Below are 27,923 nucleotides of genomic sequence, written 5' to 3' on the forward strand. Positions count from 1 at the left end.
TGTGGTGTTGGAGAAGACTCTTGAGAGTCCCTTGGACTGCAAGGAGATCCAACCAGTCCATTCTGAAGGAGATCAGCCCTGGGATTGTTTTGGAAGGAATGATGCTAAAGCTGAAACTCCAGTACTTTGGCCACTTCATGCGAAGAGTTGACTCATTGGAAAAGACTCCGATGCTGGGAAGGATTGGGGGCAGGAGGAGAAGGGGACGACAGAGGATGAGATGGCTGGATGGCATCACGGACTCGATGGACGCAAGTCTGAGTGAACTCTGGGAGTTGGTGATGGACAGGGAGGCCTGGCGTGCTGCGATTCATGGGGTCGCAAAGAGTCGGACACGACTGAGCGACTGAACTGAACTGATGCACCCAACATATGAGCACCTCAATACATAAGACAAATACTAACAGACATAAAAGGAGAAATTGATAGTAACACAACAATAGTAGGAGACTTTAACACCCCACTCACACCAATGGACAGATCATCAAAACAGAAAATTAATAAGGAAACAGAAGTCTTAAACGATATGTTAGATGAGATGGATCTTATTGATATCTTCAGGACATTCCATCCAAATGCAGAATACACCTTCTTCTCAAGTGCACATGGAACATTCTCCAGGACAGACATCTTGGGTCACAAATCAAATCTCAGTAAACTTAAGAAAACTGAAATCATATCAAGCATCTTCTCTGACCACAATGCTATGAGACTACATATCAATTATGAGAAAAAAAAAACTGCAAGAAACACAAAACACGTGGAGATTAAACAACACGTTTCTAAATAACCAACAGGTTACTGAAGAAATCAAAAGGGAAATTTAAAAATTTCTAGAAACAAATGACAATGAAAACACGACAACTCAAAACCTATGGGATGCAGTGAAAGCAGTTCTAAGAGGGAAGTTTATAGCAATACAATCCTATCTCAAGAAACAAGAAAAACATTGAACAGACAACCTAATTTTACACCTAAAACAACTGGAAAAAGAACAAAAAAACCTCCAAAATTAGTAAAAGGAAAGAAATCATAAAGATCTGAGCAGAAATAAATGGAAGAAACAATAGAAAAGATTAATAAAACTAAAAGCTGGTTCTTTGAGAAGATAAACAAAATTGACAAACTATTAGCTAGGCTCATCAAGAAAAAAAGGGAGAAGAGTTAAATCAACAAAATTCGAAATGAAAAAGGAGAGGTTACAACAGACAATGCAGAAATACAAAGGATTATAAGAGACTATTATGAACAACTATACGGCAATAAAATGGATAACCTGGAAGAAATGGATAGATTCTTATAAAAGTTCAATCTTGCAAGACTGAGACCAGGAAAAACAGAAATTATGAACAACCCAACTACAAGCACTGAAATTGAAGCTGTGATCAAAAATCTCCCAAAAAACAACAACCCAGGACCAGATGGCTTCATAGGCGAATTCTATCAAACATGTAGAGAAGAGCTAATACCTATCCTTCTAAAACTCTGTCAGAAAATTGCAGAAGAAGGAACACTTCCAAGCTCATTCTATGAGGCCACCATCACCCTGATACCAAAACCAGACAAAGACAACACAAAAAAAGAAAACTACAGGCCAATATCACTGATGAACATAGATGCAAAAATCCTCAACAAAATTTTAGCAAACAATTCAGCAACACATCAAAAAGCTCATACACCATGATCAAGTTAGGTTCATTCCAGGGATGCAAGGATTCTTCAGTATATGCAAGTCAACCAATGTGATACACCATATTAACAAATTGAAAGATAAAAACCATATGATAATCTCAATAGATGCAGAAAAAGCCTTTGACAAAATTCAGCACCCATTTATGACTAAAACTCTTCAAAAAATGGGCATACAAGGAACCTACCTCAACACAGTAAAGGCCATATAGGGTAAGCCTACAGCAAGCATTATTCTCAATAGTGAGAAACTGAAAGCATTCCCCCTAAGATCAGGAACAAGACAAGGGTGTCCACTTTCACCACTATTATTCAACATAGTCTGGAAGTCCTAGCTACAGCAATCAGAGAAGAAAAAGAAATAAAAGGAATCCAGATCAGAAAAGAAGTAAAGCTCTCACTGTAGATGACATGATACTGTACATAGAAAACCCTAAAGATAGTATCAGAAAATTACTAGAGCTAATCAGTGAATTTAGCAAAGCTGTAGGATACAAAATCAATACACAGAAATCCCTTGCATTTCTATATACTAACAATGAAAAACCAGAAAGAGAAATTAAGGAATCAATCCCATTCACCATTGCAACAAAAATAAATAAACATCTAGGAATAAATTTACCTAAGGAGACAAAAGAACTGCACACAGAAGATTATAAGACACTGATGAAAGAAATCAAAGATGACATAAACAGATGGAGAGACAGTCCATGTTCCTCGGCAGGAAGAATCAATATTGGAAAATAACTATACTACCAAATGCAATCTACAGATTCACTGTGATCCCTATCAAATTACCAATGGCATTTTTCACAGAATTAAAACAAAGTATTTCACAATTCATATAGAAACACAAAAGACCCCAAACAGCCAAAGCAATCTTGAGAAAGAAGAGTGGAGCTGGAGGAATCAGCCTTCCTGACTTCAGATGATACTACAAAGCTACACTCATCAAGAGAGGATAGCACTGGCACAAAACCAGAAATATAGACCAACGGAACAAGACAGAAAGCCCAGAAATAAACCTATGCACCTATGGGTACCTTAATTTTGACAAAGGAGGCAAGAATATACAATGGGACAAAGACAGCCTCTTCAATAAATGATGCTGGGAAAACTGGACAGCTACATGTAAAAGAATGAAATTAGAACACACATATACAGAATCTGGAAAAATGGTACTGAAGAATTTATTTACAGGGCAGCAATGGAGAAACAGGCATCGAGAATAGACTTATAGACATGGGGAGAGGGGAGGAGAGGGTGAGATGTATGGAAAGAGTAACACGAAACTTACATTACCATACGTAAAATAGACAGCCAACGGGAATTTGCTGTATGGCTCAAGAAACTCAGACAGGGGCTCTGTATCAACTTAGAAGGGTGGGATGGGGAGGCAGATGCGAGGGAGGTTCAAAAGGAGGGGATATATGTATACCTATGGCTGATTCATGTTGAGGTTTGACAGAAAACTACAAAATTCTGTAAAGCAATTATCCTTCAGTAAAAAAAAATAAAAAGAAGAGAAGTTTTTTTTAAAAAAACAGGTTAATAAGAAGCAACATGATAGAGAGAAAGACAGGATGGAGTCTCTGATGAAAAGAAAACAATGGAACAGAGCTAATATTTAAAACAACAATTCAAGAAAAATTTTCAGAAATAAAAGAATATCTGAACTTAAACATTTAAAAGGCCGATTGTGTACCTGGGAAAAAATATCCCGAATGATCAACTCTAAGATGTACCCTAGTAAAATGACTAAAGATGAAAAAAATCTCCAAAGCCTCCAAGGAAAAAAAAATCAAACAACTTACCAGTGAAGGGGATTTTTGACATCAACTGTCTCAAAAGCAACATACAAAGCAGGACAAGAGAACAGCATTTTTAAAAGCAAGGAACAAAAGCATATGAACCAAGAGTTTTATATCCAGTCAAGCTGTTATTCAAGTTTTAAACATGCAAGAACTCTAAGAACACGATACCTTTGAGCCCTTTATCAGGAATCTAGGAGCTTCAACCAGTCAAGAGACTGATGGGGTTCAGGACACACCACCTAAAAATATGGTACCTTGGCACAGAATGTTCTAAGATGAAGGATCACAAAAACAGAGGATGCAGGAAGGATTCTCTGACCTTCCCCTTAAGCAGGTCATGAGACCCTCAAGTGAGAGATAGCTCCCCTTATCTGGATGAAAGAGACATCGTTAGCTCCAGGATAGAGGAGGCCAAGAGGGACCTGAATGTGCAGACCTTGTTAAGGCCCCCCAGGCGACTCAGTTCATATCCTTTTGTCCTATCACACTTCCCGCAACCTTCCATTCTTCATCAGACCTAGTATAAAAACACTCAGGTTTAACCTCTTCGTCTTTGTTTCCATATGAATGCTCCCATGTCACATAAAACTCAAATAAGCTTCCCTCTTGATAATCTGTTCTCGGTCACTGACACGCAGCCAAGAACCTAGAAGGGTATAGGAAGGGAGAGGGTATCACCTCTCCTGCAAGATGACAGGGGAAACTTCAGGAAAAGGGTTCATGTACTTAATATAGTAGAGACTGAAGGTTAACACAGAGAGATGAAAGTGGAAGAATATTATCTTGGAATACTAATTAGAAAAAGGCAACTTAAAATGGGAGGAAGAAGGGATGAGATAAGTAAAATAAGATCAAGTAACGTTGCGTAGGAAATAGAAGGTTAGCAGACACATTAAAAACCGACAAACTGCAGAGTAGAAGGTTAAACAAGGAAGCAGGAAATTATAAGCACTGTAAAAGGATAAGCACAAAAGAAACCAGTAAAATGAAGGTACAAACTGTCCTAAATACCAAAAGAAAAATTTTAAGTAAAAGAACAAAGAAAATGCATTATGAGGAGAAAGAAACAGTATCGTATTATAACACTCATAATAATTTTAATGTGAAACAACATGACAGAGATGAGATCAAACGTATCAGCCGTATCCATAGAAGTGAATGGGCCTGACTCACTTTTCACAAGAAAAAAGATTTTTAGTTTGACTCACAAAGACCCAACTATATGGCGATAACAAGAGTCCTACCTGAAACAAACTAATTCAGAAGGATTGAAAATAGAGGGAGGGGCAAAGATTATATCTATCTATATATATATTTAATGGAAACAACACCAAAAAATCCCCACCAAGTTACAATTCTGATATCAAGCTAAGTAAAATTCAGGTCAAAAAGCATTAGACCTGATCAAGGATACTTTTAAATGCTAAAAATATCAATTTATAATGATAATATAACACACTTCTCTCACTGGACAAGAGTAAGTGAAGATGCAGAAGATGTGAATAATATAACCAAGAAGGTAGATTTCTATGGAGTATATGTATATATAAAACTTTTGTACCTTAATAACAGGACTACACCTCAAGTGCAAATGGAACAGTCACAAACACTGATTACATACTGTCATAAAGAAAATACCAGCAAGTTCTATACAGTAGAAATATTATAAATAACACTCTCTGGTCTCAATACAACAAAACTAGAAATTACTAACATTTTAGCAAGTAGTTTCCATATGGAAAAAAGTTAAAACCTTATATTAAAAAAAAACCCAAAAAACCTTATATTAAACTCTATGATGAAATAGAAAATAAAAATCAAATTTTTGTAATTAAAAAAAATGAAGTACTACATATCAGAATCAGTGGACTATGGCATTTTTAAAGGTATCAGAAGAAAATTCATAGCCTTAAATCCATTTATCAACAAGAATGTAAATAAGTGAATTAAATGCACAGCACAAATACACACGTGCACACGAACTATGAATATAGCAAAACACAAGCCAAAAGGAAGGAAATAATACAAACAAAAGTAGAATGATAACGATGTAATAAAGTCAATCAAATTAATAATCCTAAATCCTATGTTTTTAAATTAACAATCCAAACAAATCACAAGTAACTTAATAAAGTAAAAAAGAGAACATAATTCTACAAAATAAGAGGTGGCTGAGGAAGACAATGTTAAAATGAAAAAGATTTTAAACCATATTGCATATTTCTATGCAAATATATATTAAAATCTAGACAACATGATAATTTTCTAGAGAAATAAGATACAACAAAATTGACTCCATTGGAAAAAGAAAGCTTAAATAGACCAATTTCTGTATTGAAAAATTAAGTGACAGAAAAACTAAAAAAACACCACGTCCAAATGGTTTATGAAAGGATGACCACATAGCCCAACAAAACCTAATACTACATTAAGAAATGATACACCATGGCTAAGTGAGATTTATTAAAGGATTGCAAGGTTGTTTCAATATTAGGTTTAGTTCAGTTGCTCAGTTGTGTCCAACTCAATATTAGAAAATCAATTAATATAATTCACCATAGGAATAGATCTAAGGAGACAAACATGATTATCTCTATTGGTATTTTTAAATGTATGACATTTTTAATACATTTAAATGTATTTAGAAATATATGACAAAAATTTAAGAAAACAGAAATCAACAGGTACATTATTAAGTAAACAAAACCCCCAAAGCTAGCATTTTTCTTAATGGAGAAACACTAGAGGTATTTCCACTAATATTAGGAACAAGGTAATGATGCCTACTGTCTCCACTACTATCCAATATTGTTACTGGAGGAATTAGAGACTGCAATTAGACAAGAGAAAGTAATTAGAAGACTGCATGTGTGCTAAGTTGCTTCAGTTGTGTCCAACTCTTCGCGACCTTATGGACTGTAACGCTCCAGGCTCCTCTGTCCATGGGATTCTCCAGGCAAGAATACTGGAGTGGGTTGCCATGCCCTCCTCCAGGGGATCTGCCCAACACAGGGATCAAACCTGCGTCTCCTGAGGCTCCTGCATTACAGGCGGATTCTTTACCACTGAGCCACTGGGGAAGCCCAATCAGAAGAATAAGAATTGGAAAATAATAAGTAAAATTATCTTTATTTCTAGACAGTGTGCACTTAGAAAGCCCTAGAGAATCAATGATAAATTCAAACAGTAAATGATTTCAGGAAGGTAACAGAATGTAAATTAGTACAAAGAAATCAATCAATAGATGTAATAGTAGAGAAAGCCCATTCATAACACCAACAAATAAGATAAAATATTGTATTAACCAAAAAATTCATTTGGGTTTTTCCATAACACTGTATGGAAAAATGCAAACCAAATTTTTCGGTCAATCCAATACTTAATGAGTAATGTGCAAAACGTACATGAATAAAACTTCAAAGCACTCCCAAAAGACACAAAGGTGAACTTGAATAAATGGACAGACATGCCTTGTTCTTGGATTGGTCAATTTGAGATCCCAAAGACATCAGCTATACCTAAGGTAATTTAAAAACATAATGCAATCCCAATAAAAATATCAAACATTTCCAAAACAGACCTAGAAAAGCTGATACTAACGCTCACATGGAGAAATAAGCATGGCAATTCCCTATCAAAAACTCAGCAACTTTTTTTGCAAAAACATAAAAATCCATCCTAAATTTCATGTGGCATCTCAAGGAACCCCCAAATAACCAAAACAAACTTGAAAAAGAAGAACAAAGTGGGAAGACACAATTTTCAATTTCAGAAATAATGACAAACCTACAGTAATCAAAATATGTGGTACTGGCATACAGACAGACTGACAGACCAGTGGAATAGAGAGTATGGAAATAAACCTTCACATAAATAACCAACTGATTTTCAACAAGAGTGCCAACATCTTCCAATGGGGAAGACAGACTTTTTAATACATCGTGCCGGGAAAACTGGATATTCACATGCAAAAGAATGAAGCTGGACCCTTACCTAAGACCATATACAAAATTTAACTCAAAATGGATCAAAAATCTGAACATAGGAGCTAACACTGTAAAATTCTTAAAAGGACACATGGAAGAAAGGTTCATGACGTTGGATTTGGTGCTGATTTATCCACGATGCCAAAAGCATAACAATAAGGAAAAATCGACAAATTGGACTTCACCAAAATGAAAACCTCTGTGTCCTAGTTACACAAAAGACACTATCAACAGAATAAAAAGGCAACCCATGGAATGGGAGAAAATATCTTCAAATCACAAATCTGATAAAGGATTAATATCCAGAGTACATAAAGAACCAAAAATACAAGCAACGAATTTGAATACACATTTCTCCAAATAAGAATACACAAAACAGCCAATAGGCACATGAAAAGATGTTCAACATCACTAAGCATTAGGAAAATGCAAATAGAAATCACTCTTTAGAATGGCTACTATAAAGAAAAAAAAACAGAAAATAACAAGTGTCAGTGAGGATATGGAGAAATTTGAATCCCTTGTGTCCTGCCGTGGGAATGTAAAACGGTGCAATTGCTATGGAAAACAGGATGGTGGTTTCTCAAAAAAATTAAATACACGGCTTTGCCAACACCACTGATGTCACCTGTAGCCACCCTGTACCACCCCACCATGGTCAACCCCACAGTGTTCAACATTCACTGGCAATGTGAGTCCTTGGGCCATGCCTCCTTTGAGCTATATGCAGACAAAGTTCCAAAGACAGCAGAAAACTCTAGTATTCTGAGCACTGAGGAGAAAGGATTTGGTTATCAAGGTCCCTGCTGTCCCAGCATTATTCCAGGATTTATGTACCTGGGTGGTGACCTCACATTCTGTAGAGGCACTGGCAGCAAGTCAACTACAAGAAGAAATTTGATGCTTCCCTGGTGGCTCAGAGGTTAAAGTGTCTGCCTCCAATGCAGGAGACCCGGGTTCGATCCCTGAGTCGGGAAGATCCCCTGGAGAAGGAAATGGTAACGCACTCCAGTAGTACTCTTGCCTGGAGAATCCCATGGACGGAGAAGCCTGGTAGGCTACAGTCCACGGGGTCGCAAAGAGTCGGACACGACTGAGCGACTTCACTATACTATACTATCACCCTGAAGCAACGGGTCCTAGCATCCTGTACATGGCAAATTCTGGACCCACATAAACAGTTCCATTTTCCATGTACACCACCAAGGTTGGGTGGCTGGGCTGCAAGCATGCGGTCTTTTGCAAGGTGAAGGAGGGCACCGATACTGTGGAAACCACAGAGTGCTTTGGGTTTGGCATGCACCAGGTTTGGCAAGACTGCCGAGAAGCTCGCCATTGCTGCATGTGGATAGCTCTAATAAATTTGACTTGTATTTTATCTTAACCACGGACCATTCCTTCTCCCTGCTCATAATAGCCTATAATCTTGTGCTCTCACTGCAGTTTTTTTGGGTTTTATGTTTTCCTGATCCCCTCCAAGTGTAGCTGAATTACAGAGTTGAATTTATGATAATGAGACAAAAACTAAACAGCAACAAATAGAATTACCACATGATCTAGTAATCCCGCTTTTGGAAAAATTTCTTCTTGTAGTTGACTTGCTGCCAGTGCCTCTACAGGATATGAAATCACCACCCAGGTACGTAAATCCTGGAATAATGCTGGGACAGCAGGGACCTTTTCTTTCTCTCCATTTCTTCTCAGGAGAATAGAAAGCAGGGACATGAAGGGATCTTTGTACACCCATGTTCACAGCAGCATTATTCCTAAGAGCCAAAAGGCAGGAGCAATCAAGGGTCCACCAACAGATGAATAGACAAACAAAACGTGGTGTGTATGTACAATGGAATATTATTCAGCCTTAAAAAGGAAGGGAATTCTGGTGTGTGCTACAACATGGATGATACTAGAAGACATTATGTTAAATGAAAGAAGGAGTCACAAATGGACAAGTAATACATGACTCCACCCATATGAAGCACTTAGGAAGTCAAATTCATAGAGAGAGAAAGTAGAATGGTGGTTGCCAGGGGCGGGGTGAGAGGAAAAGGGGCTCTTATAGGTTAATGGGTGCAGAGTTTCACTGCGGGACAATGAACATTCTGTGGATGGATGGCAGTGATGACAGAATAATAATGTGCACGTACTTAACGCCACTGAGGTGTACACTTAGAAATGGTTAAAACGGTAAATTTTATATTATGTATATTTTCCCACTATTTTTTAAAACAAATCATTAAAACAAACAAACTTGCAAGAATTACCAGAAAAACACTGAAAGGGAAAAGCTATTAATACAAAGGGGGAATGGCCTGACAAGACATTAAAACACAGTGGAAAATATCTATAATTAAAACTGCACTACAAGTGTATAAACAGACACAGAACAATGGAATAGAAGAGAAACTTCAGAAACAGACCAAAGTACATACGGGAATTAGTGTCTAAAGGTGGCCTCTCAAATCACCAGGTCAAAGATAGAGGTTTCAACAAATGCTGATGGGTATTAAAAAATGTTTACTAAACACTAGTCCTTTGGAAAAGGATAAAATTGGGTCCATACCACACACCATTCATAAGGATGAATCAAGGATATAAAAGGCAAAAGCATGAAACCATACAAGTTCTAGAAGAAAACCTCAATATAGGGAAAGACTGTAACTATGATTCAAAATCCAGATGTAATAGAAGAAATGGCTAATAAAATTGTTTACATATTCTTAAGTTATACTGCGGAAATTACCATGTGTTGTGCTGTGCTTAGTCGCTCAGTTGTGTCTGACTCTTTGTGACCCCATGGACTGTAGCCCACCAGGCTTCTCTGTCCATGGGGATTCTCCAGGCAAGAACACTGGAGTGGGTTGCCATTGCCTTCTCCAATGCATGAAAGTGAAAAGTCAAAGTGAAGTCGCTCAGTCGTGTCCGACTCTTAGCGACTCCATGGACTGCAGCCTACCAGGCTCCTCCGTCCCTGGGAGTTTCCAGGCAAGAGTACTGGAGTGGGGTGCCATCGCCTTCTCCGCAACAGATGACTATGCAGCTGTAAAAAGAGAATGAACTGAAAAGGACTGATTCCCAGGATGCATCATAAGTGAAAGAGGCAAAACAGAAATGAGTATCTATAGTGTGCTACTCATCATGTAACAGGGCGGATAAGAAATATATATATGAGAATATCATTTGTGCAAAAAGAAATACAGAAAGGATAAACCAGCAACTACTGACATTGGTCACCTACGGGTGAGAATACAGTAGAAAAGATGGGAGATGTGGATAGACTGCATGAGGGTGAAGAGTAACACATCTCTGAGTATATCTTTTTGAGCAATATATACTACTGACTATGTGTTATGTATGTGTATATATATTACATATAAAAAGAAATATATGCATATGTGTGTACGTTTTCTATATATTCAATACACACTACATACAATGTAATATATGAATTATATATATTCTATAATATACATATACTTATATCATGCTTCTATTTTATATATACACATATATGTACTTATTTATAAAATAAATGGACCAAGCTATAGTTCATCAAATGAATGAATCACCCTCAGGAGGACGGGGAGAACTAAACCAAGTAGCTTTTGAACCTAGTATTTGCACCAAATGCCCCCAGGCCAAAAAGGAAAAAGGAAACTAAACAAATACCAAAGATTACTTATCAGAGCTTATCCTCCAAAGAGGACAGATTAGCAACTGAAATTACTCTAGGTATCCTAGGTCTGAGCAAATAAGTAAATACATTATGAAGAATAAAAGCCAAGTTTCTTTTAGAAAAAGAAGTAAAAACAGCAAGTACAGGTAAGAATGAGGCCTGTGGTTTGAAGTAAATGTGAAGGTATCAGTATGAACTCATGATTTTTGACAGATCAATAGGTAGATATATAATAATTAGACATATGTGTAGAGGCTATATGTAACATAATGTAGTATAACACTATAATATGATATAATGTAAAACAAATAATATGTACAGCTTAGGTCTATCTGCTAGGGCCTCAAATCATTGATTTCCCAGGACCAATGAGCACACCTTAATGCCAACATCTTGTCTTCTAAATGTGATTCCCCACCAAGAGGAACCACGGCCCCTTGGAGAAATAGCTGATTTCAGGGCTGGGTCTGGGAAAGTACAAGATGACCCTGGAACTTCTTGCTATGCCAGAAAGTAAAGACATGCTGAAAGAATAACAGAAATATGAACAAGAAGACACAGGAAGCGGCCTGAAGAGCTCCCACTGGCCAACTCTGAGCCAATTTGAGCATGAAAATTAAAAATGGTAGTAACAGATTATAACCCTTGGAATAAAATTAAGAATCCATGAGTCCAAATTGATAAGGAAAGACCTGGAGCTGAACAAGGCATTGTTCAGGGTCCAAGAAGTCCACAGTACAGTGGGCAAGACAGCCCCAAACAGGTGAGCATGGGGAGAGCACCCCTCTCACACAGAGGGCAGCACGAGCTCCCTACTGGACGGCTCCCTGGAGGAGGGGCTGCTGGGTGTGGGGAAGGGTCTGGGTGGGGAGGACTCACGAGGGCCCTTTGCGCATCCGAGGCGTGCTCATGGCCCACTGCTTGATCTTGCTCAGGCTCTGCTCACTGACGAGCCGCTGGCCCTCAGAGGGCATGCAGTCCACGTACAGGTTGTACAGCAGCAGCGCCTCCGTGTTCTTGCGCAGGGCGCTGGCCTCAACCACACGTCGTGTGAACACACGTGGGTCCTCAGCACAGAAGAGGAGCTGGATCCTTGGCACCCAGTACTGACAGATCAGCAGGGGTGGCCTTCCTGGGGTTGGGTGGAGGGACAAAGGAACGGCCCGTGGCGCCCTCTGGGCAGGAGCACTAGATTCCAGCCTGGCTCCGCCACTGATGCACGGTGGCCCTCAGCCAGTGACCCCATGCTGTCTGTGAAAGGGGTATGACAATGCTCCCTGCACTGCCCACATCACAGGTTGTCATGGTTGGACGTGAAAGTGCTTTGTTAACTGTGAAAAGCTGGGCACAGACAAGGGGTTCCACAGGGGTGGGCTATTCAAGTGCCCATTCCTGGACACCACATCCAGGGTGGACATCACTCATTGATGGGCCTCGGGCTCCTTCTCAACATGACACTGAAAACACCACTGCCAGCTGCCCAGGTGACACATCAAATAATGGCCAGCTGCCCTTCCTGGGGTCTCTGAGTGGTGGGTCCTCTGGTCCTCACTGCTTGGGGGACAGACAGCCACAGGACAAGAGAGCAAGGGGGAATCCAGGCCTCAGCTGGTTATGCCCCGGGCAGGGGCTGGCCTCAGTCACAGGCCAGGCCCGGCCTGAGCTGGGGGTCTGCCTGAGGGAGGGGCAGAGACCTCGTACCTTCAGGCGTGACCCCTCCATTCAGGATAGGCTTCCCCATCTCATCCCGCACTAAGCCATCCTCACTGGTCTTGTGCACTAGGTACAGCTTCTTCTCCTTGTCGTAGTCCAGGACACCGACATTGCACCATTTGTACTTGAGCTTCTGACTCTTGGGGTCCTCTGAAACAGGAGGGGAGTCTATTAGTGCTCCCGGCTGTGGGGTGGAGTGAGGCTGCTGCCTGTGGGCAGTGGGTGCAAGGAAAGGTCTCGGTGGTCACTGATCTGGCCTCTCTCCTGCCACACGGACTCCCTTTCTCTGGCTGCAGCAGAGTGGCTGCAGCTGAGCTGGGCAGGAGGAGCCAGAAGGAGCAGGCCTCTCTGCTCTGGTCTCTGCATGGCTCCATCAGGGCAGTGAGAGACACAGGCCAGCAGGGCTGGGACCGGGAGGCAGGAAAGCCTGAAGCCAACAGATTCAGTTGAGGATCTAGGTGTAAAGCTCACCACATCCCAGCTGGACCCTTTCAAGGCTGAAGGAAGTCCTGAGGCTGTATGTGGCAGCTGAGCCCCCAAGCCCCTCCATCAGAGCAGGACAGGGTAGAAGACAGCTACCCTGCAATGGCTTCAGAGTGGGCCTCGGGGCCTGTTTGGTCAGAATGCACCCATGCCCTGGGCTGAAATTTTTGACTCCTCTCGCTTACCTCCTGCCACTGGCCCCCTCCCTCATCCCTCTCCAGCCACAGTGAACGTCTGGCTACTCCTGACTCTAGAGCTGGCTCCTGGCTCAGGGCCTCAGCGGCGGCTGCGCCCTCTATCTGCAACAGTCTTCGCCCATATCACCTCGATGCTGGCTCGTCCCCTGCTCAAGTGGCTTTTCCTTGGAGAAGCATCTCTGCCTAAAATAGCACCTTTGCCCCGGGCACCCTCTGACCCTGTCTGCGTATCTCACAGAGCCTGAAGTCATACTGTGTACACATCCTCTCCAGGCCAGAATTCTGAGGAAATGCTCCCACTGACTGAGGCCAGGCAGGTGAGGATAGGTGTGATAAACCTCACCAGCTTTGGTTCTGTTTGATTTTTCCCTTTTCGTCCTAATTAGTTTCCTTCCTGAAAATGCTGACATGTTCTTGGCTCAACTTAGAGGGAAAGATGTCACGGGAAGCCCCCAGCAGAAAGCAGAGGTCCCTGGCAGAAAGGCTCCCGACCTGTCCCTCCTCCCATTAGAGCGGCCGCTGAGGGCCCGGGCCGTGTGAAGCAGAACAGGCAGAAGCGCCTCAGGGAAGCCACTGCCTGGTGCATTTAAGGTTAATGCAGCCCCAAACTTTCTGCTTTTATCACCAAGTATCAGAGATCTGGGAACAACTGAGTTAAATTATTTTTGTAATTAAGTCCAAAGTAAAGGGATCATTCTGGGTTTCTTGTCTAGTTCAGAGAAATTTATTCCAGCATTAATGCGTTTTTAAATTGAAACACAAACTTACAGCTTGCACAATGGACTTGCTGTGGGCCCCCTGGAGGTTGAGCAGTCTGAGAACCAGCGTGGCTCTTAGAGTCCTGTCCCCGGCCTGGGCACTGGCCTACTGGGCTCACTCCCCACTCCACAGCAGCATATCCATGCACGGGGCAGAGAGCAGAGAGGCCCTCGCCCTGCACAAGGGGATGGCCACCTTCAGTCTCAAGACCCGGACCTTCCTAGGACACCTACATGGAGACTAGTCACGAAGGTCAGCCTGGCTCTGCTCTGGACAGCAGCGGACTGGAGAGTGTCCGAGGCTGCCAGGGCAGACCTGGGGCCAAAGGAGGGACAGACACAGACAAGTTTAAGGTCTGGCAAAAGTGTGCAACATTACTGTGGGGATGTGCGTGTGGGTGTGACGGCTGTTGTGAATGGGTGACTGTCGGCATGTGTTTGTGTGGCGAAAATGTGCATATGACTGTGTACGTGTGTGTGAGGGATGGTGGGTGAGCATGACAGTGGGCTTGTGAATGTGTGTGTCTGAAAGCAAGTATGTGAGTGTGTCATAGTGTGTGTGCTGTCCATGCAGAGGCGAAAGCCAAGAGGCCACAGATACAGGTGGGGCAGAGGAGTTTCTGGGTGATAACAGTGGGACTGTGCCCCTTATACACACTTGAACATGTCTAATAAGCCTGCCTATTTTTCATTACCAATAAATCAAAGATTCTTTTTTTTAGACACCACCCAGCTGTCCCCTCCCCAGCCCACCAATCCATGGCATCCTTGGCCCCTGCCTTTCCTCCTGTGCAGCCAGACCGCTGGCCTGTATCCCAGCTGGGAGGGAGGCCTCAAAATGTGGGGTCACCGCCTCCCACGGTTGAGGCCCAGGACAGCCGAGGAGTCCGTGGCTGGGTTGCTGCCAGGACAGCATGGTGCAGACCAAGATCCTGTCCTCCCTGCCCGCGCTGGCCCTGCTCACCGTGCCCTAGGAAGTCATCGGTAGGCAGGAGGGCTTTGCCAGGGACAGGTTTCCTGTTCTGAGACCCTGGCTCCAAGCCCATGTTGATCCACTCGATGGGAGTCCGGCAGTCAAACTCCTCATTGTCAAACACCTGGGAGGAAACAGCAGGTGCCGGGCAGAGGCAGCTCACCCTGGAGGCCCCTGTGGGCTGAGCATGCAAGGCTAGAGGTGCCCAAGTAGCCTCCTCCCTGGATGCAGATGCTGATGTCAGGGGCCCAAGTGCCCCCTCTGCTGCTCACAGGGCTCTGTGAAAGCCTGTCCAAACAAGCTACCCTGAGGTTCAGGCAGAGGGGTGACTGGGGACTCTGAGCAGGCCCTCTCTTCCACTGGCCAGGACCACCCACCTCACGATCGGTGGAAGAGGCAGTCCTTGGATCTTCCTGAGCACCCACCCTGACTCAGAAAAGATGGTGATTCGGGTTGTCAGGAGGGTAATGTGCATTGAGATTCCACTCTGTCTCCCCAGATGCACTGCCAGGCAAGACAGTCAGGGCCATGGAGAGCAGGGCAGGGAGGTGGGTGAAAAGCAGAGCAGTCTGTGCTCTTTCTTTCTCCTCCCTGGACTCCATTTCCCCACAGAACTCCAAAGAGGCTACACCGGTGCCCTCCTCTACCCCAGCTCACTCCAGCCCAGGGACCCCAGATGCAGTGGTCAAAGGGAACTGAACACTACCCACAGTCCCCCCGGGCCACTTCTTGGTGCCCAAGGAGGGGTTGGGGACAGAACTCATGCACAAAGCCTTCCCCAGTCTCCCAGAGAAGCAGCAGAGAATCAGTATCCCATGGGTGCTGGGCAGCCCCCCACCACCATGCCCCAGCCTAGGACATTGAAACTCCCCCTGCGGAGCATATGTCCTGTTTGACACGCAAGTGCCTGTCATTGCCAGGGGATCCCCCTTTTGAATCTGACCCCTCTGCTCGGGTCCTGCACCCCCATCTCCTGACCATCAGCTCTCCGTGGACGCTGGACTCACCTTCAGTGGGAGATAGATGGGGAAGAGCGGGTCGTGACCCTGCTCAATAGTCTGGGGGTTGTGGGGGTCTGGGTGCCTGGGCATGAGCTTGTCGGAGTCGATGCCCTCGTTGGCCAGCAGCTGCTCAATATCCAGGCTCAGGTAGAGCTGCTTCCTCCTGCCCGAGGGAGACGGAGGGAGCTCATGACATCTTAGCTCAGGTAAGTCACCCCCTTGGGTGTCAGCAAGGGCCCATGGAGTTGAGGCAGTAAGGGTGGGGCTCAGGGACCCCTCCAGGGCCCTATGCTCCCTGGAACCCATGAGGAAGTGGTGTGGTGGCTGGAGCCGCTCTCCAGGGCCCCAGACACCCTTGCATCCTGCCTGCAGTCCCACCACATTGACTTAAGAGCCACCCTCCTTGATTTCACAGCAAGGAAAGCAACGTGTTTCCACTAAGCAACCAAAGGGCTAGAAGAGCTGATTGGAACACTTGCAACACAGACCCATCTGGGTAACCTCTGCCGTGAGGATGGTCACCTAGCTGCCTACCATCCGTCACCCCTTGCAGTGGGCAGATGCCACCTCCCACTGCCGACCCAGCCATACCTCTCGATCTCAATCTTGCGGGGGCACTGGCCCGGCAGCACCATGTAGGGCACCTGCACTTTGGGCTCGTAGGCCTGCAGCGGGAAGTCAGTCTGGGTGAGCAGCTTGGTGGTGGACCCGATCTGCTCGCGCTCCAGGCGCTCCTCGAAGTCCTCAGAAACCTCAAAGGTTCTGACTGCAGGCAGGGGCAGGGGCAGGGACTCAGGCTGGGGCCTGACACCCCCAGTACCATGCTGGGCAGGGAACAGGCATGTGACTTTGGGGCAGGGGGAGTTCAGAGTGGGCCTAGGCAGGGAGAGGCCAGATGTACCCTGGGAGCCCCGGGGATCCTGAGCCTGGAGGACAAGGGGCTCTGGCAGGCCTGTTTCGGGTCGTGCTCTCCCTGCCCAGAGCCAGTCTCCTCGATCGTTCTCCTCCATGCCGCCCATGACCCCGGTGCCAGCGGCTTTTGCTCAAGGCAGGTGCTGAATCAAGCTACCCACCAGGATTACAGCTGGACAGGAAGGTGGAGTGGTAGCTCCCTGCATGTCTGGGTGGGTTCCTGCCACCCCCACCTCACAGGCCCTGCCAAGCACCTCGGGGTCTGAATGCCACGCACTCACGGGACTGCTTCCAGACGTAAGGCATCCTGGACACTGTAGGAGAGGGCAGCACCACCACCCTGCCCCCATGGGATCCCCCAAGTCACCAAACGGCCATCCCTCCTCAGACAGGCTTCCGTTCCAGTTCTGAGGGCAGGGGCACTGGGGAGAGAGACCCACTGGTGGGGTGACATTTCAGTTTCCCGGGACTCAAGATGTTAAGTGGGAAGGAGAGTCTCAGGCAAGCCAGAGAGGTGGGGAGGGGGTGTGTGGAAAAGCTTCGGGGGACAAGCCACCTTTCCCAGGGCTGGGTGGAGGGGGGCCTTTGGACTGCTCAGTGATGGCCCCCAACCACTCCCCTGGGAGGTCCTAGTAACCCCCTCCCTGGGCCTCACATCTCTGGGGTCAAGATGCAGCCACATCGCAGGAGGGTCCACCTCGGGTGTACCCACTCTACAGGCTCTACAGAAGCTTCCAGAGGCTGAGCAGGGGCCATCCTCCGGCAGCGAAGTCGGCTCTTTTATCAGAGCTTTTGGGTGCTGAGGGAACCCCACGCTATCAAAAAGCCCTGGACCGGAGGCAGCTTTCAGATCCCTATTCATTTGCTCTTGAGCCTGTGGGTCCGTAACACACTCCACCCCCAAATCCTGAGCGTCTGGGCCTGGTCCTGCATCTCAGGAGCCAAAGAGGAGCCAGGATGAGGACAGCAGAGCCCAGCCCATGCCCCTGACCCCGCCCCTGCAGGCCCAGAGTGCTAGGCATCTTCCTAGGCCTCTTCCACACAGCCTTCTGCCAAGAACCCTGACTGCCTGTGACCCTTCGGGGCTGCTCTCCTCATGTGGGTGGGGACACAAAGCTGCTGACCACCCCTTCTCCCATCCCTGTCCCCGCCATGGATGGTGGGAGCACCATTTCCAGTCCCCCACAGCCCTTGATCTGTTTGTAACCATTTTCTAGGCCACACATACTTGTAAAACTGCTGACAGCAGTAGGCTGCGTCCTCAGATCACTGCACAGAGGCATATACATGTGATGTTTCCTCTGCCACCTCTGGGGAGTCACAGACCACCCCCCTCAAGGGCCTGTGGGTCCCAAGAAGGCGAGTCTGGACAGTGCCAGCACACAGCCAGGCCTCTCCTGGGGGTAGAGACGAAGGGCAGACAGCCGGGACATTGGAGGACCTGGGCCTTATCGAAGGGGGTGTCCTGCCTGCTGGCTAGTCAGGAGGGTCCCCACCCAATTCCTCACTGCCTCTCAGGGCCCCTCCCTGCTCACTGCCTCTCTTGGAGCCACCCTCTGCTCCCTTCTGCCACTGGGGGCTGCCCTGCACCCTGCAGGCCTGTCCCAGGCCTTACAAGACTCATCACGCAGCCTGAGAGGAGCATCCTTCTTCCCCTCCCCAGCAGTGACCTTCCCGGCACCTTCCTGCTCCAAGCCCTGTTTCCGGTACTGTGGCCTGAGCTGGATAACAGCTCAGACACAGTCTTGAACTCCTTCAAGCCCGTGTTCCAGGGGAGGCAAGAAATATACCTGTCAATTTCCCACTGTCCCCATCCAGGCTGAGAGAAATGAGGCTCCAGACCTCAGCAGCCCCAGTGCATCTGGGTACCCTTGCCACACAGAGCTCTGCCGAGAGCAATGACTAAGCAACTGTGCTTCACTGAGCACTCACCACGAGCGGGGCCCTTGCAAAGCACCTTGTGTCTTATTATCCCCATTTTAACAGTGGGGGAAATTGAGACCCTCAGCCAAGAGCAGACAATCTCCCTCAGGCCAGAGGCCCTGCTTTTGAAGGCACCCACCCACCCAGCCCCGCTGTGGGGCTGGAAGGTCACTGACCTTCTGGGGTGAACTTGTCAAGGTCGGCCTGCCACAGGAGGTCCAGGTTTGTGCTGGGGCCATGACACACTTCCTGAAACCAAACCCCACAGCCTTGAGGGAGCGTAAACATCCTGAGGGCAGGCAGGCTCTGGAAGGACCCCCAAGGCCAAGTGTCTTCCCTGAGCCCACTAGGCTGCCCTCCAGGGGCTCAGGGACAGGGATAGGAAAGAATCAATGGAGAGGAATTTGCACAATTCCTCATTCAGAGGCCAACGTGGGTGACAAGCTATGGACACCTGGGACACCCTGGCCCAACCCCACTCGGGTCATGCGCAGGCCCCCTCCTCTCTCTGAGAACAGTCCTGGCGTGTGTCCAGGGGCTGGGCCACAAGACAGAGGTCCTCTGCCTAAAAGCATCCTAAGGCTGTACGGGACCCACGGGGCTCTTCTCACCCTTCCCTAGTTATATCCTTCCCTTCTCCGTCCTCCCCCGCCCTCCATCTCTCTACTCCTCTGCCTGGGCCATGGCCTGTCAGGGATCTCCAATCTTTGTACCCTCTGTTCCCCCTGCCTGGAACACCCTCCAGACCCCATCCTACACAGCAAATTCATACCTATCTTGTAGATCCAAGCGGTACACGACCCCGTCCCAGGATCCCCTCCCCAGCCAGAGTTGGGGGCAGGGGTGGGGAAGTATTTCCCCACCAACCCACTGCCCCATGACACTGGCATACGGATGACAATCCTCGTGTGCCGTCACCAGGGATGGATGGGCAGAAGGGTGGGTGGGTAGAAAACTGCTAGACTGATAGGCACATGGATGGATGGACGAAAGGGCAAATGGAACCCACAAGGAAGTTCAGGCTTGGTCAGGGCACGGCTGCCACACTCACCCCAAGTTTATCCAAGCTTCCGGGGCTGAGGATGTCAGAGTAGAACCCGCGCTGCTTCATCAGGGGGTACTTCTTGTCAGTGCCTGTCAGGGGCAACTTCCGGGGCTGCCCCAAGTCTGAGGACATGGGTGGGGTCACGGACAGGGGTAAAGGTGGGGTCTTAGGCTCAGGGCCTGGAGGAGGTTTCTGTGACCCAGAATCTGGTCCCTGAAGAATCCTCCCCAGGTCACGCTCCAGGTCTTTCAGATTGCACTCGAGGCCCGTGGAGGTCCATCTGCACTCTTGGCCCTGAGAGGCCCTTCCTGGGCTGTAGCCTTCTCTGTTAGGTTGCTCCATGCTGCTTTCTCAGGGTGATATCCCAGCCAGAGTTCCTAGGACAAGATACTGACGTCCACTGGGCCCTGGTCAGCCTCAGCTCAGCTCCCAGGGCCACCAGAGTATAGGGATGTCTAGTCGGCCACCCCAAAACATGCCCCAGCCCCAGGCATGGAGAACAGAGAGGAACACTCTCCTAATCCGAGTATTACTCAACCGCAAAAAAAAAAAAAAAAAAAAAAAGCCATTTATAGAAACATGGATAGACCTAGAGATTATCATACTAAGTGATGTAAGTCAGACAGAGAAAGACAAATACCACGTGATGTCACTTACATGTGGAGCCTAAAATACAACACCAATGAACCTCTCTGAAACAGAAGCAGACTCAAAACATAAAGATCGGGCTTGTGGTTGCCAGGGGTTGGGGGTAGGGCTGGAGGGAGCAGGATGGACTGGGACTCAGGGGCGGGTAGATGCAAACTACTGCCTACGGGATAAACGGACAATAAGGTAATACTGTATAGCACAGGGAACTAGATCCAATCTCCCAAAAACGTGAAGTGAAGGTCGCTCAGTCGTGTCCGACTCCTTGCAACCCCGTGGATTATACAGTCCATGGAATTCTCCAGGCCAGAATACTGGAGTGGGTAGCCTTTCCCATCTCTGGGGGATCTTCCCAACCCAAGGATTGAACCCAGGTCTCCTGCATTGCAAGTGGATTCTTTACCAGCTGCGCCGCAAGGGATCCCTAAGAATACTGGAGTGGGTAGCCTATCTCTTCTCCAGTGGATCCAATCCCTTAGGATAAACCATAACAGAAAAGAATATTTTTTTAATGGCTACATATATATAAGTATAAGCCATTTTAAAAAATGGCTGTATGTATAGGAGTCACTTGCTGTACAGCAGAGATTGGCACAACATTGTAAATAAACTATACTCAATTAAAAAAAAACTTTTTTTTTAAAGGCAGTCAGTCTACAATTATCTCAATAGAAATGTCAATTTAAAGGAGGGCATCTCAACAAAAAGAAACAGAGGTCTGGCCCAAATAAGGCCCCCCTTCCCACTGCCCAGTCCCATCTCCCACCTGCTGCCTGCAGGAGCTGTGGGACAGGCCTCTCTTTCAGCTGTGTGTTTGGTGCTCCGTTATCTCCATTTTAGCCTGGTGGGACTGGCCGGTGCAGGCCCCTATTAGTTCATGGCAGGGGAATCTTGCCTGGCCTGACCCGAAGGGTAGGGCGGGCAGCCAGACTGTCTGGGGCAAGGCTACCCAGCAGTGTCAAAGCATCCTGCAGCTGCTGGAGTCCATTTCTAAGAAGGGGGTGGTGAGTTGGCAAGACCACTTGAAGGCGCAGGAAGCGCAGATGGTGCTCTGGCAAGAAGCCCCACACTGCAAGGCCAAAGGCCAATCAGCTTTCCATCAGTCAAGCACGTCCCACCAGAACTCTGCTCCCTGAATCTACTCCCTGGTGGCCAGCCATCCCCTGGGGCAGGTGCTGAAAATGACACTGAATCTGGCCCACTTGTCTGTCACCAGCCCTTCCCAGAGCATCCTGAAGACAAAGGACCCACTGGGGCTCGGCCCCATCATGGCTGCAAATCCACAGGTATCTGCTTCATCTTTGAACAAAAGCACCAAACAGAAAGAGCATGCCTTCGAGAGGCTAGGCCAAAGCCCCACACAAAGGCATTCCATTCCCTAGTCTCCCTGGTTCTCAGGTAGGCTTGAACATGTGTGGCTGTTTCCTGGTGTGTTACAAGACTGACAGACCTAACAGGTGCAGAAGCGTCCAGGAAGCTGCAGTGTTGCTGGGGGCAAAAGGAGCCAGTGACGGGTGCACGTGCTGCCCCTGGGGCCTTTTCCCTCTGAGCAGGCTGGCAGTGGGGCGTGCATTCAGGCATGTCCCAAGACGGAAGATGGAAGAGAGGTGCAGACTCAGAACCCTGTTTCCCCTCCATCCCTCGGCCCCACACAAGGATCGATGGATCCCTTCCAACCTCACCCAGCTCTGGACACCTGGACTTCGCCAGTGTGCACAGGACCAGTGACAGACAGACAGGCAGCCAGACAGAAGGACCCCTGCCTCCTGTCACCGCCTCACAGGTGACAGCAGCCTGCACATGGGAATAGGTGTGGCTGGTAAGAGAGAGGACATGGTCTCCAGCAAGGCCTCTGCTGGGCACCCTCTCATGTGTGTGAGGGAACTGGCCGGGAGGAGGGCGAGGCGGTCCTGGAAGGTGCAGTGCTGGGAATGGGGACTGGCACTGGGAGTTTAGATGTAGTTCACACATTATCTTGTTTAAATCTCTGAGGTGGGAACTGAGACTATTCTCAATCCTCAGAGATTCAAAGGTGGGAAAAACGAGGCTCAGAAAGGGTAAGTGATCTGCTCAGAAGGCACTACTGGAATGTGAAACAAGTTACTGTTTCTCCAGGAAGATTACCTGGGAGCCCTGCTGGTGTGAGTCAGAGGAGGCTTCAGGCTAGATTCACAGACATTCAACCCTGTGTGACCTGACCACCTGCCGGGCACTCGGCTAGACCGACACAGATGAACAAGGGACAGCTACTACTAGAATCACCAATCCACAAAAGGAAACTAAGGTCCACAGAAGTTAAGAAACTCGGAAAAGGCACACAGCCCAGAAGTGGCAGAACCATAATAGAAACTGAGGTCTCCGCCTCTGGGTAGCCTAAAGATCCTTGTCCTTGGCTTCACAACAGTGGTTCTCAAACTGTGTGCCAAGGAGCCCTGAGGTTCAGCAAGGTGAGTGCCTAAGCACGAGGGCTTCTGAGCCACCCACCCCTGAGCCACCCAACAAGGACCCTGCGCCTTTATCGGTTTCACATATTAGCGTTCCGTTCAAGCTCAAACGCAACAATTTTCAGGTAGCACTCATCTCTGGAACCTCAGCACCTAGCAAGGGACTAGCACGGGCTTGGCACATGGCAGGTGCCTAGAAAGCATTTGGTGAGTCATTGTGCGAAGGACTGAATGAATGGCGAAAGTCAGGGAGGACGTTGATCGCTGTAAGCCCTGGGAGACAGCTGCAGCAGCACTCTGCCCACTTACAGATGAGACACTGAGGACCAAGAAGACTGGGCAGTGGTCAGGCTCAGGAGAGGGACTGGATGACCGATGAGGATCAGAAACCTGGCTCTTTTCCTCACGGGAAAGGAGGAGGAGGGGGCTACACTCTCAGCATGGGGGTGGAGCAAAAAAAAAAAATTTTATAAGTGGTCTCGTCAGTATGGAGCTTATCTACAAGATTGTTTAAAAGCGTGCCCCACAGCCTTGCCACTGTCCGAAGACAAGAAACCGCTTTCAGGCTCGTAGGCAGGGATGTGAACCCTGAGCCAGGAGGGCGTCCTCCTTGCTGTCCCTTGCCCCCCGCGCCTTATTGAGGTCACCCTGCAGGTGTTGGCCCTGCCATCCCTCAGGCCCACCGACCTACCGACCTACTGGCTCCACCGCAAACGGTGTGGGGTCCGGCTGCCTGTCTCTATGGAGAGACGCTGGGTCCGTTGCTAAGGGGCGGGACCATCCGGGAAGGCTCGCGGGAGCTTCCGTCAGTAAACCTCCGCAGGTCTGCACTGGTGCCCCCTACACAACGCCGGACTTGGTTCCTCCCGCCCAGACTCTCGCAGCTCATCCACCCTGGACTGGGCCACCTCCGGGTGGCTGGATGGGGGTCGTCGGGAAAGCATCGGCCGTCTAGGCTGTCAAATCCAGCCTCCATTATCGATCTCCCCTCCCAGACTTTTCTAAAGAAAGAGACAAAATGGCCAAAAGCTGTTTTCAAAGTGTGAACAACAACTCTAAAGTGTCCACTCTGAATCCTGGTTAAAAAAAGAAAAAAACAAAAAACCCAAGTTATGTAAATAACATGGGAAGAATAATAGGGGAAATTTACAAACTGAAATTTGTATGTAAGGCACAGATGTCAGAATGATGGTCAGTTCACTGTGGGAAAAGGTTGTTTCTGGTCCCCCTCCACCACACAAGACTCAGCTTAAACACACACACACACACACACCCCTAGAGACTCAACTTAAACACACACATACCCACCTGCAACTCCACCTCAGCCCTCCTCCGGGTGGGCAGTGGATGTGTCCAATACTGAGAATTTGGGGATCTGAAGATATATAGATGCCCTCTGTACCCACCAGTCTTTCCATTTTTCTATAAGAACATGTGGATTACAAACCAAAGACAATGTAAAAAATAACTCCTCAACCTGAGAATCCCTGCCCGGAGCCTTCTCAGAACTGGCTGCATTTCATAGATGGGAAAACAGGCTTGATAAGACAGGTTAGTATTGGGAGGGGGGAGCATGGTAGGACCTGATGCTCATTATGTATGCAAATACCTGATTTTATTTGATGTTTTGGTAATGCTGACTTGGTGCCAGGCCTGTGCTGGGGACTAAGTATCAGATTTGAACTGTACCCTGCCCCTGCCATGAAATGTCTACCTGGTGGGAGAGAGCCAGAGAGACCCAGTCACAAAGAACCCAGAAGCAGGGTTAAAGCTGTGACTGGAGCTTTAGAGCTGTGACAGTGTCAGGTAGCGTTAGTGGTAAAGAACCTGCGTGCCAGTGCAGGGCGCAGGCTTAATCCCTGGGTCAGGAAGATCCCCTGGAGGAGGGCATGGCAACCCACTCCACTATTCTTGTCTGGAGAATCCCAAGGACAAATGAGCCTGGCAGGCTACAATCCATACGGTCACAAAGAGTCGGACACAACTGAAGCAACTTAGCACACACATGCTGAGACAATAACTCAGACTTTGCAATGATGTCTGCTTCCTCTGTCCAGAACATCTCTCTCCACCAACTCCTATGCCTGGCCAACTCTTATAGATCCTTCAAGACCCAATGCTGATAAAACCTTTCCTGAGCCTGAACAATGGTTTACTTTGCTTTTCTTGTTGGCATTCACACAATAGATACTTGGTGACCATTGCAGAAAGAGGGAAAGAATGAGGGGGATTGAAAGCAAGAATAGCCACAGCTTTTCGAGGGGACAGAGACCCCCAGCCCTGTTTTGGGCAGCCTGGCTCCTCAGTAAGGCTAGGGCTAAGCTGTGTACCCCACTCTAGGTTGTGGAGAGGCACCTGCTTCTCCTCTTTTGCCTGCCACTTCCTGCACTGGGTACAGCTTTCCAAAAAGCTGCAGTACCCATCCTGTTGCCAGGGCAACATCAGCCCATGGTGGGACGTCAGGGATGACAGGGGCAGAGCACTAATCCTGGAAAGTTGCCAAGCAACACAGCAGGTTGGTGACATCATAGGGGACACTGTTTCTGGACGGATGGACAAGCCACTGCAGAAAGGGTCCACTCTCAGGAGATCTAGCTCACAAAGTCACTCACCCTCTACTACACAATGGTTTTGGCTATATCCCTCAACTGGAGGTGGGCTTGAGTGAGGGGAACAGGGAGTGATGCTTTCCCCAGCAGCCCTGCCAGCTCCACCTTGCCCCTCTGCAGGGGTGGGCAGTGGGTGTGACGGCCCCCTTCCTTGGCAGGGGACTGTGGGTCAGTGCCTGCCCTGCTAGGTCTCAGGTGCCTACCCTCAAATGCCATCTTCTCCAGTGGCAGGGCCTGGGTTCAGCCTTTGATCTTCCTGTCCTGTCCTAGAAGCCAATGTGTCCACTCGTTCCCTAGGAGAGAAGCAAGGAGCTGAGCCATGACCCCACCCTGGGCTCCTGCCCCTTTTGTGGTGGGAGGGCAGGCTTTCGCCCTATTATATGGGTTGGAAGGGAAGCCAGCCTTGCTCTTATTGAAATGGGGAGAGGCTGGGGTCCTGAAAGAGTTGTGGGGTGGGGCTTGGGCAGGTTGCTTAGGGCACCCTGGCCTAAGCCCATGCCTTTGGGCCAGGGGTTTGAGGAGCACGGCCTGCCTGGGCACCCCTCTTCCCCTGTGCCTTCCTGCTGGCAGTACTGAGGCCAGAAGGAACGCTTCAGTAGCTGCAGAGATGAAAGCCTTGTGTGAATGGGCAGCAAAATGGGCCCTTCACATGGCCAACCAGCTAGAACAGAGGGCGACAGGCACTGAGACAGGGTGCCTGGGGCTACCTGCTCTCCACCTGCCCCCAGCTGACCTCTTGTACCCCAGGATGTCTCTCTGGTTTGCTTGGCCAGGAGCTCTGAGCTGACGCCAAGAGAAACTAAGTCACAGGCATGGAGGGAATCAGAGAGATGGCTCAGCTTCGTCCCGGGCCTCCCCACTCTGCCACTGGCCAGCTGGCCTCGGCAGCTCTCACCAGCATTTTCTCTGATGAATAAAAATGAAGACAAATTAATTCTCCTTTCATCCACATGATCAGCCTGACAGACAATACCGTGAAAGCCCAGAGCTCAGGGAGGAATGGAAAGGAGTTCTGGGGGGGCTGGAGGAGTGAGGACCACTCGGTCACGAATGCTCAGTTCCCAGTCCAAAGCCTCTCCCACCTATATCCATGCGGCGCTTCCCAGACACAACCTCCTTCTTTGGGCTTTTCTACTGCCTTCCATCTCATCTCAGGCTACAGCTCCTGTGGAAGCCCTCCCTGGTTGCCACGGAACACACTCCCATTCCCCTCCAGGGACCAGAGCCAGTACCACTCAGTAGGCAACCATGCAATGGTCACTGCTGAATCCCCAGCTGAAAGGTAGGCTTGTGTGGTGGGCACCAGGGCTGCTGCTCCTCCCAGCAGTCCTCCTGGAAGCACCCACAGGAAATGACTAGGAGACAGCACCTCCACGTCAGCCCATCACCCTGAAGATGCCCGCTGATGGCCACTCAGCTGCATGTGACTGCACTTCACATCCTCTTCCCCAGCCCACCTCCCTGCGCTGGCCTGCAATTCCAGACCATGCCAGTGAACCAGGTCCAGGATGCTGATGTCTGCTCACCAGGAGCAGCAGCCAGGAGGGGCTGCCGCCAGCCCCTAAATACTTGGGCCAAAGCTCCAGGTGACACACCCCAGGACAGTGATATAAATCACAGGACATTTCCATGGGGCCTGAGGAGCTGCAGAGAGCTGTTCATCATAATTAGGTTCTGAGCGCCTCTGATTTCCCCTTGGCCCCAAGCAGCTCACTGAGCGTCAGCAGAAAGACCTCTTGGTAGAGTAGGTGGCCTCAACCGTCTCAGTCCTGTGACCCACCAGGTACCCCCACCCCTCCTGGGAGCCTGAGTTTACAGAGTCGGGGGACCTGACTGCCATTCTGACCTTTTGCCCACCTCTAGAGAGGTCTATGACTAGGGCAGGAGTCCTGATTTCTGCCGCCAATTCACTGGGCAAGTCTCTTCTCTTGCCAGACCTTCATTTTCCCATCTGCACAGTGGGGAACACAAACCTTGCTCAGCTCTGCACCTTGGCCTCTTGTACAGAATGGTGTGAGGGACACCAGGACCGTTACCCTAACCCAAATACCT

The 27,923-nt window shown here is 48.0% G+C and overlaps 1 protein-coding gene across 1 annotated transcript in view; it reads right to left on the minus strand.

The window, feature by feature from the left end:
• Positions 1 to 20,613, minus strand: part of DNAH1 (dynein axonemal heavy chain 1) — a 77,153-nt gene extending 56,540 nt beyond the window's left edge. The window contains exons 1-7 of the mRNA XM_018038291.1: positions 20,177 to 20,613; positions 19,302 to 19,374; positions 16,882 to 17,056; positions 16,297 to 16,453; positions 15,281 to 15,413; positions 12,867 to 13,028; positions 12,045 to 12,297 (exon numbers count right to left, since the gene is read on the minus strand). Coding sequence (XP_017893780.1) covers positions 12,045 to 12,297; positions 12,867 to 13,028; positions 15,281 to 15,413; positions 16,297 to 16,453; positions 16,882 to 17,056; positions 19,302 to 19,374; positions 20,177 to 20,512 — 1,289 coding nt within the window. The 5' untranslated portion in view covers positions 20,513 to 20,613. The remainder of the gene's footprint in view (positions 1 to 12,044; positions 12,298 to 12,866; positions 13,029 to 15,280; positions 15,414 to 16,296; positions 16,454 to 16,881; positions 17,057 to 19,301; positions 19,375 to 20,176) is intronic.

This window comes from Capra hircus, chromosome 22, assembly GCF_001704415.2.
Source record: "Capra hircus breed San Clemente chromosome 22, ASM170441v1, whole genome shotgun sequence".
Classification (NCBI taxonomy): domain Eukaryota; kingdom Metazoa; phylum Chordata; class Mammalia; order Artiodactyla; family Bovidae; genus Capra; species Capra hircus.